Here is an 11,217-nt window from a genome sequence, read left to right on the forward strand (position 1 = left end):
GCCCCAATAGCCAATAAATACAAGCATTAAGGATTGAAAGTTAAACCAGAGCCTCTGTTAAGCAAGATGGCTTGAAATTTTCATATCTGACATGCATGCAGCTACTATACAGAAAAAGTATCTGCACCAAAATAATAATAATAATAATTCAAGAGAATTGTTTGGTAAATGTTGCCATAAAAAACTGAGGTACAGGTGAAAACAGGAAATCTAATAAGATCCTGGTGACTAAATCCAATAGCCCTTTGGGAGACATTAACCAAATGGACTGAAGGAATGGAAGAGGAACCCACCTGCGCAAGATGTTCATGAGATGGAAAAAGAATTTAAAGTAATTTTAATGAACATGAATCGAAGTGTATGCAAGTTTGTGGCCTGAGGCGACAATATTTGAACCTCAAGAGTCAAGTGAATTAGTATGGCCCTGTCTAAGAAATTGGTGCAAATAGTGATGATCAATGCTTTAATGAAATCCTTAAAATACCAAATTCTGGATAATGGCAACCAAATACAAGTAAAGATACGCGAAACATATCCTGTCCATATACAGAACAAATCATTTGAGAAGATATTCAGAAAATATCAGATTTTGGATAGTGGCAAACAAAATACAATAAAACAAATAAGAAAGCATGTCTGATCTGCCATATACTTTCAAAATCATTTTTAGATAAGATTCCTGCACATCGATAAAGAGAAAGTACAGCATCCTGCTTGACTTGGCGCATGATCTGCTAAACAATGAAATATCTCAAATAAACACAGCCTAACATTTTCCCTATGGTGAAGGAGACAATTCATGTTATCAAAAGAAAAAACCAAATGATAAACAGCTACTTTCTCTAACATATTATCTGAACTTGCATCAATGAAGAGGAGCACAGACTACCTGACAAACAAAAATTGCCAATTCTGTCTTATAAAAGGAATAAACCTAGATATTTGGAAATAGAAATGGCACTCTGCCAGTCAGCCACAACCATGATAAGGGATATGGAGTATAATATGAATAATTCTGTAAGCTAGGCAATAAAAAATGACACAAGAATCTGGCATCATCTTCTAACTAGCAGAATTAGATTTTTGCTGTCTTAAAAGACTAAAATTTTACAGCTACAACAGTATGACAACAGATATTCAAATGACCTTAACAATTGTGTTGGTCATGTTCTGATGTCATGCACAACTCAAGGTAGACAAAAGAGGAGCAACACAAGTACCAAACTTAGCCACATGCCGCTTGACATTAACATTATGTGGGATTAATCCGAACACAATGCTCCCTCTAAGAGCTTCATTGGAGCAGGATTTCAGAGGATCATCAGTAGCATGAACTTTTACCTTCACAAGAATCATCTGAAGCCATGTTCTCAAACCTATAAGCCCATGCATTTTCCGCAGACAATGTAGGACCTAAAGGCAAACCCAAGCCTAGAGATAAGCTGCATGCAGGATGAGGGGGGCGCACAGAATGCTCTTCAATCCTTGAACCTCTGCTTTTAGAATCTGTGGCAGGACTAGTGCCGAGAAAATTGTGCAAGAAATCCATCTCAACCTGTCCAAAAGGCAGTACAGAAGTATCCACAGTTGTGACAGTGTTACAAATAGCATCTTGAGAATTTTGACCACACTGTTGAGGAACTGTCCTAAATTGGGGCTCTCCATAGTACAAGGGATACACGCGGCCATAGCTTGACAAGGTGCAGGAGTCACCAGGGATAGATAAACCAGCAGGTAGCCAATTGAGGAACGAACTGTTGCCAGCAAAAGGGTACTCTGACATAGAGTTTGCGGAGTAATCTTTCAATTCAGGAGAAGCATTTAAAGACATGGGTTCGGCCCCTCGGCAGGCAGAATTGGTTGTAGAAGGTCCGAGCAATGTGGTGTAGAGCGGGGAAGATGAGTTCTGAAGGTCAGTGGAATGGCAAGGCAATTGTGGCATCAAAGTGGCAGAAGAGGCCAAATGATGCATCTTATTCTGGTCGGTGACTTTATTTGGGACAACAGCAGAAGCAGACACATCCCGTGAGGCATTGAAGCTTAGATAACACCCCGGATTGCTGTGACGCTGGCTCCTTGAAGCTCTTCTGGGAGTGCAACCCAGATTAAGGGCCGCTGCGGCAGGAAGAGCAAGCAAAAAGAATGAAGCTTTGTCACAAATGTGTGACAAAATACATATGCACATACTCAAACAAACCATTTATAATCAGAGGTGGGTGAGTACCTTCAATGCAGGGCTGGAGAAGGTCTTGGCTCTCGTTAGCGTCATCCCTGCGGATAATGGTGTCAATGGCATCAACAGCTCGGCTCCAGAGTGTCTTTGGGTCCATATACTCCGCCTGCAGTTCAAACAAACAACAAGAACAACATTCAATCTCATCCACAGGACCACAGCCTTGAAGAAAAGAAGGTACAAGATAGGAGCGAGTAAAAAGAGAGAAAAAAACCTCGGAGTTGGCTTTGGAGTACATGATCTCCTCAGCCTTGAGGACAACACAAGGGAGCTTCTCCTGCCATTCCCTGTTGCGTCGTGTGGCCGGGCTATGCGCCTCGCTCACCACCCTGTCAAAGCCCCATGAGCACCATAGTAATTTGAGACACAGAAGAAAACAAAGAGAAAAAACAAAAAAAAACCTACCTGAAGATCTCTTGGATGAGGGATCCGCGCATGGGCTGATGTCTGTCGCTGTGCCATGCTCTTCTCACACACTCGTATGGCCTTGGCCCTGGCCTGGGCATCTCTCTCTATGTTTCTATCAACCCACCTTCTTCGTCTTCTTCTTCTTCTTCTTCTTCTTCTTTTACTTCAAATTCTTCTTCTCTTGTATTTCCAACTTGTAAAGCAAAGTGGTGACTGGCAAAGCACAAAAAGGGGAAAGCAGGTTCAATTGTTCACAGTCCTGTGATGAGATGATGAACAGGAGTCCATTCTTATTTAATGTGCCAACTGCTCTCATTCGTACTCACTGACTTGCAGGCAAAAACCCAAGTCGTATTGCCCAGCATAAGACCGTGGTCACCTACACATTTTGGGCAAATTAAATAAAGAGTATGGGTTGGAAGAAGTGATTGATTTGAAGTGCCTGGTTAAGTGATTGAGGGTCTGAGTGATTCAGGGAGCTACACGTGATCTGAGTAGACTTGTTGATAGGGTCGAGATGAGGGGCCACTGTAATTAAACACACCCAGCTAATTTGATGTCAGTGCGGGCATTGGCGTGCACGCCCACACAGTCCTAACTCATGATCTGACTCTGTCTCCCCCACCAAACCCACGTGGTTTGTTTGTTTTTTTTCACCAGCTCGAGTGAAGAACTCCTGTTTTATTGCAAATCTGAACTCATATCGTTCAACTCATTTTTAATCTTGGATTTTCTTAAAACATAAAACACAAAACTATTGCATTGATACTAACACATCCGGCACAGTAAGACCAAAGTGAGCACAGTGTATCCATATATATATATAGATTGAGAGACTGAACATGAACCAGTTCAAACAGTTTATTACTGTTGTTATTATTATTATTACTATTATTAAACTATGATGATGGAGAACGGGCATCTTGATTGTCATCAGGTAAAGCAGAGAAATCATCAACATTGTCAACATCATCATCGCCGCTGATCTGATCAAGAACAAGAATGAGACCCATTGCAAACGCAGCATCAAAGCGAGGCTGGACATGGAGGCAGAACACATCTTTGCTGAGCATAACATGAGCATGTTCATCCACTTTGCGCTTGATCTCTGCTGCCACAACTCCGTCTCCAGCTGCGTCTCGAATACTCCCTTGTTCATCTCTATCTTCAACAGACTTGTTGTCCAAGTACAATAGCCTGCAGCACCTATGCGCAAAAGAGCCCTCTATTCGGTACTCTGTCCCTTTGGCGTGGTCTGTGTCATGGACCTCCACAACGACACCTGCACGTTCTCCACCGAAGATGGAGGACCTCTTCACGGTAAATAGAGGCTTTTGCCCTTCCATCCTATCTCCTAGGTACCCTTCCCATCGCTGGTGCAAGCTAGGCCACTGAACATAAGCAAAGATATTTAGTATCTTCTTTATTTAATAAATGCACATCCCATATTTGAGGAAGAGTTTGTCAACATATATTGTATGTGCTGGATAAACTATAACACCTGAAATATATCATCAGAATTCAGAAAGAAATCATCGCATTTAACTAAGATTAGAAGATAAATAAATTACTTGATTTTGACAAGGGACAATCTAGATAGTGATCGATCGATATATCCATAAATGTAATCACTCATCTAATTATGTCAGTGCTACCCGAATCCCCTTAAAATCACATCAGGATCTGATACTATTTTCAAAGAAACTCAAAAATCCTTCTCTTTAATTCATGAATCTCATGTAGGACCATATCATAGATCAAACAAAAATTCTTTCTAAATGGAGAAATTGAAGAGAAGCTCGAGATCAAGCATGCTAGCTTTCGATTACTACAAATCAAACAGTGTTCAACCAGAGAAGTCATTCATGCAAAGCATAGATCAGAATCTAGGCTAAGTCAAATTTGACTAAAGAATAAAATAATAAACATGATTTTGTTACACAGATCGAGTATATAGATCAGCAAATCAAGAGACAGAAGCAGACTAGCAATAGCAAAAGCAAGTACCTTCTTGCGGAGTGTGAGGATGGAAGCACCGGATGGGTCCATGAGGACGAGATCGGTGGCAAGAGCCGGTCCACGGCCATAAGTGTCAACCCGGAAGACTAGCTCTCCGGTCGAGTGCTCGTAAGCCGCGAACCCATCGCCCGGATAGAACACGGACGTCTTGCGCACGGTCAGTTGCCGTCCCTCAGCGCCACAGTACGTCTCACCAACCACAACTATCATCTCTTCCATCTCCAAAGGCCAAACTGCAGATGCGAATGAGAATGAGAATGGCGTTGGGTGTATATGCGTCCAATCTCACTGGGTCCTTCACCTCCCACGCTATGATTTACATATAATATCCCACCATTATGCTTAATAACAACTTTGCCTTTTTCGAGATTCGTAATTTTTGTCAATTTTATTGACTTACACCTCTCCTCAATTTTGAATGGATACATATATAACATATGTTCATCTTCCTTGTTTAGACTATAACAATAATGTCAAGAATTAGATGCTTCGATTAAAAAATCTTTTAATGGACACTTAACATATGTTCATCTCCCTTCTTTAGGCCATAACAATATCAAGGATTAGATGCTTTGGATTGTTTTTATTATTCATTGGGATTAAATAAATGGTGTGGTCGATTCCAATTTCCAAGCGAGTGGTTGTTATTGTGGTGTAGAAAGGATCCAATGTGGCAACGTGATGACTAGTAAAACCTTAGCAAAATATCATAATGAGTTTGCAGCTACTGTTTGTTGATGGTTAAATGACGTTCGTATGAGACTATTATTGATGATTAGGAAGAGTATGATAAAGAGGGTGGAGATGAGGGTTGACATGACATTAGTTGATTAGTATGTGAGAACAGTGGAGGTTGGTCGCTCAATTGTCAGTTTCGTATATGTCAAATCACTGCCCAGTGAAGTCTTCTTCGGTAGCTATGGGCGGTGAGCGTTCACCGTGTAAGCGCACCGTGCCAGACTAGTCGCCCGAGCAGTTCCACCATCTTGGTCAAAAGAGTTGTGTAGAACAATGGGAAACCAGGCTCATTGCGTTGCCTCCTCTCGACCGTTTCTGGTGCGGAGGGACCCGGCATTTACCGCTAATGTCGCCCGGTGCCGTATTGTATTGAGTTTAACTTGTCTCCTTATTCTCTGTTTTATGGAAGAGTTTAAACGTGATATTATTTTTATTGTATTCATTTAATATAATACGTTAGAAAATATTTTCATAATAAATAGCGTGTTTAATTTTAGATTATGATTCTACGCTCTTTATCCTAATTTAATGCAAATTATGAATTTAAGCATCTAAACATCACGGAGTATTTAAATTATGAACGCAAATTATGAATTCAATTAGTATATTTCTATGTTCTACAGCTTTGAAGATGGAAGAATTTTTTTTTTGTTTTTAAATGAGAGGTTGAAAAAGTAACTCTCTGAAACGTCTAAAGTCAAAAGGGCCAAACTAGATGACTTCATTACTTTAATTAAGCGTAGTTTGAAATTTTTTGAGACTCGTGCTAGGGAACGAGTGATCCAGGGGAGTTGACAGCCCCGCCGACTTCTAACTAGTCACATGATGTCTTAGGCGACCGGTTGTTGCAGCTTGTGTCGTCCTTCTTTGGGTCGCTTGTCTTTTTATATATGTGGTCTTATTTTGTTGTCTTTTATTTGGTTATTTTCTTTTCACCCCTATGAAATTTGTGTGGTTTGTACCTTTTATTTGTTTTAATGATTATGGTTTATCCAATTTCTTTTAAAAAAATAACTCCCATTTACAACATTATGATTAGATGAGATGACTAGTTTATCTACTCTATATATAAAAAAACATTTAAATATTTTGTTAATGTATTTTATAATTAGTTATTTTTATCATATTACCATTTGTATTTTTTCTTTCTATCTTATAATCTATCCATTTAAAAAAAAACTAGTTGCAGGTAACTCCCATCTAAAGTATCCAGTCCTCTTTCTTTTAAAAGTGATTTGTTTATATTTAAAAAAATAAAAAATTATTACAATTGATAGACCTATTATAATAATAACCTTATAGATATAGGATTAGAGACATTTTAAAATGGTCTCTCTTTTTTTTAACATTTGAAAAAACATTGCAAGAGGAGATCTTTTCCTCTGGCAATGATTTGTTACAATTCAAAACTTTTTAAACAAATATTTATGTTTTATTTTTCATTTACTTTGATTTTTTGTAAAATATTCTGAAATTTGGGGATGTATTAATTAAAGTTCCAATTATCTTATTTATCAAGAGCAAATCCTAAATTTATTTGTTTTATATAAAAAAATTTGTGATAAGTTTTTATTTTTGTCAGTTGATGTGTGACTTGAATAATCATGTAACATACAATAATGAGACCATGATATTATCAGGATTAGGGACTTAAAATCACCATTTAGCTGTTGCTCCACATTTGATTATCTCCAACTGCACAAACCTTCAAACCGTATCAGTGAAATTTAATCAACAAAGGCGCCAAAATTATGCCCATAAAATTAGATGCCATATTTCAATCATTGATTTGATTCCAATGGCTATAAATAATCTATCCTGGAAACGGTAAATATAACAGTAAACTTTTATAGTGTTGTTAAACAACCAACAATCTTTAAATGGTAAAAAACCGAATAAATAATATTATAAATAGCATCTTTTTTTAAAAATATATATAAAACAAAAATTTACTCAATTACCTATTCTGGATACAAATACATGATTTTAAGTATCATTTATATACATATTTGTGCATGTCTCTCTCTCTTTTTAATTTTTTGGTCAACCACGGCATGAACGAATTCTCATATATATATATATAAATATAAAGTAAAGACTAAAATAATTTTTTAATCTTTTTAATATAAAAAATAAATAAATCATATTTTTATTTTAAAAAATAGAAAACAAATAATAATAAGAAATAATAACAACAAGAGTACTAAAGAAAAAAAAAAACAGAATCGAAAAAACAAGATTGATTACTATCTCTACAAAACTTCAAAAACTTTAAAAGAAACACATTGAAGATGACATCCCTGTGGTATCAAAGTCAGTTCTACACAAGCTGACACAATGGATCACTCATTGAATGGGTGTGTGTTCATTAGAATTGTGTGACCATCTTCTTTAGCACTGGTTGTGGTGCAAAAGAAGTTTTGAGGGAGTGACTAAGGGTCTGCACATCATGATCTTCCGGATCATAACTGGTGTATCCATTATGAAGGGGGCAGCTCAAGGATAAAACTAGTGAAACTACTATTAAGAACCCAAATTTTGAAGTCCTTATACTAACTTTTATCTCTAAGACTTAAGATTTTTTTAAATCATAGTCATTGTAAACTATAATAATTATTTATTATAATAAGTTAAATTTAATGTGTATCGGAGATTTTATAGAATGTTTAAATCTTATTTATTTTTTAATCCTTAATATCGTACAATGATAATTATTATTTTTTAATTTAATACTTAATTAATTATATTTTTTTATTAACTAAAACCCTAATAAATTATTATGATAGCATGCAAAATAATTAACAAATATCTTATATCAATTTTATTTAAAAATTTTAAAAAATAAATTTTATTAATTAAGAACCCAATTTTAAAGTCTAGCCCCTGCCACTAAATCCAGGGTTCTTTTGTTTTAGATATTCTCTCTTTCATTTTGTTATTAATAATATTAGATTTTATTATATTATTATATTATTATATTATATTATATGTTGTTATTATTTTATTTTTCAACAAAAGTCCATAAATGATACATCAATCATAGTGGCTTAACCACACTTTGTAATTTATCATATTTTATCATGTGAGACAGCCTAATAATGATAAATCTTTCATATTTTATAACTCTAAGATGAAAAATATGACTACTCTTACAAAAGACATATGAACAATAGATACATAGTATTAAAATATATTTTCTCAGTATATATACAGTTTATTAGATTCAACTTTGCACCATTTACACACCTGAGTGGCGACCTTATTAAAAATTTCAATCAACTTTCAATCAACTGAGCATATGCTTGTATAAATATACATACATCTAATAAAGAGGAGAAGCAACATGTGCGTGCAATCAACCATGCATGAAGCTCAGTCTCTACATGATTCATGAAATTAAAGAGAACAAGATACCAAAAATAACCAATAGTTCCTACCATGCCTCTCAACCCCTCCAACCCAACCAACCAACGAACCAAACCACCCAAACGCCGACCATTTGTTTCTCCCTTAAGGCTAAACAAGCCGAGAAGATGGGTAAGAAGGGCCCTCCGACGGCCGGGACGGACATGCAGGTGGCCGTGGTCATGTGGGCTGTTCCACCACCACCACCTCCTCCACCGCCGCCTCAACTGTGGACGCCATGGCTGATCCCTTTGTTCGCTTTGGCCAACACGGCGGCCTTCGGTTACTCTCTCTATATCAATGACTGCCCTTCATCCACATCCCATCCCCCTTCCGACTGCTTGTTCCCCACTCTCCGCCGCTTCTCCTTCGAGCCCCTCTATGTCAACTTCCTCCTTGGTCCCTCCCCCTCCACGTTCGTCCTTGCATCCTTTTCTTTGTTCCAATTATTTGAAGTACTTTCGTTGATATATTAATTAATATGCTCTCATTTTGTTTTACGTGTTTGTTTAGATTGGATAAGTTGGGTGCTCTGGATTACTACAAAGTAGTGGTGAACAAAGAAAAATGGCGGCTTATGGCTTGTATTTGGTTGCATGCTGGACTCATCCACCTTTTTGCCAACATGTTGAGCCTCTTGTTCATTGGTGTTCGTCTTGAGCAGGAATTTGGTTTTGGTAATAACCTTCCCTCTTGTTTCCTACTCATTTTGAAGTTTCTAATGGTACTTAATTAACAGAGCATGGTCTTAATTTTGATAACCTTGCAGTGAAAATTGGAATTCTGTACATAATTTCTGGGCTGGGTGGGAGCTTGATGTCTTGTCTTTCACATAGGGAGGATTCAGTTGGTGCATCAGGAGCACTGTTTGGATTATTAGGCGCTATGCTTTCTGAGCTCATTACAAATTGGACAATATATGACCATAAGGTAGCTAGCTAGAGTGAAATTATATTTATCTTGTCCTCTCAGTATAGAGCTCTATTATATGCTAATTTCCATTTATGCATTCATGATTGGATAACTCCTTAATTTTCTTAGTGTGCAGCACTGTCTAGTTTGATATTTATAATTGCTATCAATTTGGCTGTTGGATTGCTTCCACATGTGGACAGTTCTGCTCATTTTGGAGGATTTATTTCTGGTTTCCTTCTTGGTTTTGTTCTTCTGATGCGTCCGCAGTTTGGATGGATCAGTCGTAAGCACATTCCTCCAGGTTATGATATACAGCTTGTCAAACCAAAATACAAATTTTATCAGTATTTCCTTTGGTTTGTATCCTTCATTCTCTTAATCTATGGGTAATGCTCTCCCTTATATTCACTCTTGTGATTATATTTTTTCCCTGAAATCTTTCTGTTGAGCTTTATTTTTTATTATTATTATTATTTTGTTTTTCAGATTTATGAATGCCTACACTGAACTCTTCCCTCCAAATAAAAAATTATAGCTTCTGTTGTTGAACTTACCAGAGTGACAGATGTTATTAACTCAGAGAGTTTCCATTTGCTTGAAGAATTTCAGGTTGTCTCTTTCGTCAATGTTTCTTGTTGTTTTTCTAACGTTAAGATGAATGATAGAAATATAACCTTTCTAACAGAGCTGATCTCTTGAATACAGAGAGTGAAATGGTGGCCATTTATTTGTCTCTAAAATGAGAACATGGGGATATTACTTTCATAAGCTCCTAGTTAATCACTCCACAGATGCTATCAGGTTGCTTTTGGTTGAGGGATGCATGTGGAGCTTGTTACATGATCTGGGTGATCATAATAATTCACTGCAACCAAAATTTATTTGGGTTTCTTGAGCTTGCAAGTGATTTCTAATTCTGTGATAGTTTTAAACAGATAGCGCATTAACTTATTTGCCAGGGTACTGTTAGCTTGATGTGGTTGGAGGATTTCTTTCTTTTACAGTGTGAAGGATTCCTTTCGGTTTGAGTTTGAAACTCAACCAACCAGTTCTGAAGACACTGATGTACAAATCTGTATAAATTTTGTCAAGGAAGTGCATCAGCTGGAGATTTATGAAACCGTGTGTTTATCTCTCTGCATCTCCCTTGAGATTACTTGCTGTTTCGTTAAGTTTTGGTGTGAAATATCAGCGTTTTCAAGCTCTCACATAGTTCAGAGAAGTTTCAAAGAAACCATAGGTCAATGGTGGCTTGATCATCTTAACAAGGAAGTGCATTAAGGGCACAACGTTGACTAAGGTGTTTACATCTATAAATATATGTATAAATATATGTAAATATATATATATAATCCGAATTTGAAAATATGGTTAAAACCCTCATGTCCCAAAAAATTGGGTTTTAATTGATTTTTTAATAAAAAATTGGATAAATCACACTTATTAATTAAAATTAATAGAAAACGCTCTGATTTATTTATTTTTAATAAAAATAATTA

General features: G+C 36.6%; 3 protein-coding genes across 3 annotated transcripts; 1 reads left to right on the plus strand and 2 right to left on the minus strand.

The window, feature by feature from the left end:
* Positions 1-1,050: 1,050 nt before the first annotated feature.
* LOC120259469 lies at positions 1,051-3,019 on the minus strand. The gene is made up of 4 exons (XM_039267080.1): positions 2,639-3,019; positions 2,448-2,562; positions 2,225-2,339; positions 1,051-2,115 (listed from the first exon to the last, which is right to left on the minus strand). The coding sequence occupies exons 1-4, from the start codon at positions 2,737-2,739 to the stop codon at positions 1,322-1,324; spliced, it is 1,125 nt and encodes a 374-aa protein (XP_039123014.1). The 5' UTR covers positions 2,740-3,019; the 3' UTR covers positions 1,051-1,321.
* A 408-nt stretch (positions 3,020-3,427) lies between these two features.
* On the minus strand, positions 3,428-5,110 carry LOC120257980 (protein LURP-one-related 5-like). The gene is made up of 2 exons (XM_039265300.1): positions 4,649-5,110; positions 3,428-4,032 (listed from the first exon to the last, which is right to left on the minus strand). Exons 1-2 carry the CDS (start codon positions 4,877-4,879, stop codon positions 3,541-3,543), a joined length of 723 nt encoding a protein of 240 aa, XP_039121234.1. The 5' UTR covers positions 4,880-5,110; the 3' UTR covers positions 3,428-3,540.
* A 3,653-nt stretch (positions 5,111-8,763) lies between these two features.
* On the plus strand, positions 8,764-10,837 carry LOC120259199 (RHOMBOID-like protein 5). Its single transcript, XM_039266756.1, has 6 exons — positions 8,764-9,218; positions 9,317-9,480; positions 9,573-9,733; positions 9,845-10,104; positions 10,205-10,327; positions 10,424-10,837. Exons 1-5 carry the CDS (start codon positions 8,764-8,766, stop codon positions 10,251-10,253), a joined length of 1,089 nt encoding a protein of 362 aa, XP_039122690.1. The 3' UTR covers positions 10,254-10,327; positions 10,424-10,837.
* Positions 10,838-11,217: the final 380 nt, after the last annotated feature.

This window comes from Dioscorea cayenensis, chromosome 4, assembly GCF_009730915.1.
Source record: "Dioscorea cayenensis subsp. rotundata cultivar TDr96_F1 chromosome 4, TDr96_F1_v2_PseudoChromosome.rev07_lg8_w22 25.fasta, whole genome shotgun sequence".
In the NCBI taxonomy this organism is placed as follows: domain Eukaryota; kingdom Viridiplantae; phylum Streptophyta; class Magnoliopsida; order Dioscoreales; family Dioscoreaceae; genus Dioscorea; species Dioscorea cayenensis.

Coding starts and splice junctions, on each gene's coding strand:
- LOC120259469 (XM_039267080.1), bottom strand. CDS start 2,739: ATGCCCAGGCCAGGGCCAAGGCCATACGAGTGTGTGAGAAGAGCATGG. Junction 2,340..2,447: donor ACTCCAAAGCCAACTCCGAG/GTTTTTTTCTCT, acceptor TTTGAACTGCAG/GCGGAGTATATGGACCCAAA. Junction 2,116..2,224: donor TCTCCAGCCCTGCATTGAAG/GTACTCACCCAC, acceptor TTCCTGCCGCAG/CGGCCCTTAATCTGGGTTGC.
- LOC120257980 (XM_039265300.1), bottom strand. CDS start 4,879: ATGGAAGAGATGATAGTTGTGGTTGGTGAGACGTACTGTGGCGCTGAG. Junction 4,033..4,648: donor TCCTCACACTCCGCAAGAAG/GTACTTGCTTTT, acceptor GCTTATGTTCAG/TGGCCTAGCTTGCACCAGCG.
- LOC120259199 (XM_039266756.1), top strand. CDS start 8,764: ATGAAGCTCAGTCTCTACATGATTCATGAAATTAAAGAGAACAAGATA. Junction 9,481..9,572: donor TGAGCAGGAATTTGGTTTTG/GTAATAACCTTC, acceptor ATAACCTTGCAG/TGAAAATTGGAATTCTGTAC. Junction 9,734..9,844: donor GGACAATATATGACCATAAG/GTAGCTAGCTAG, acceptor TAATTTTCTTAG/TGTGCAGCACTGTCTAGTTT.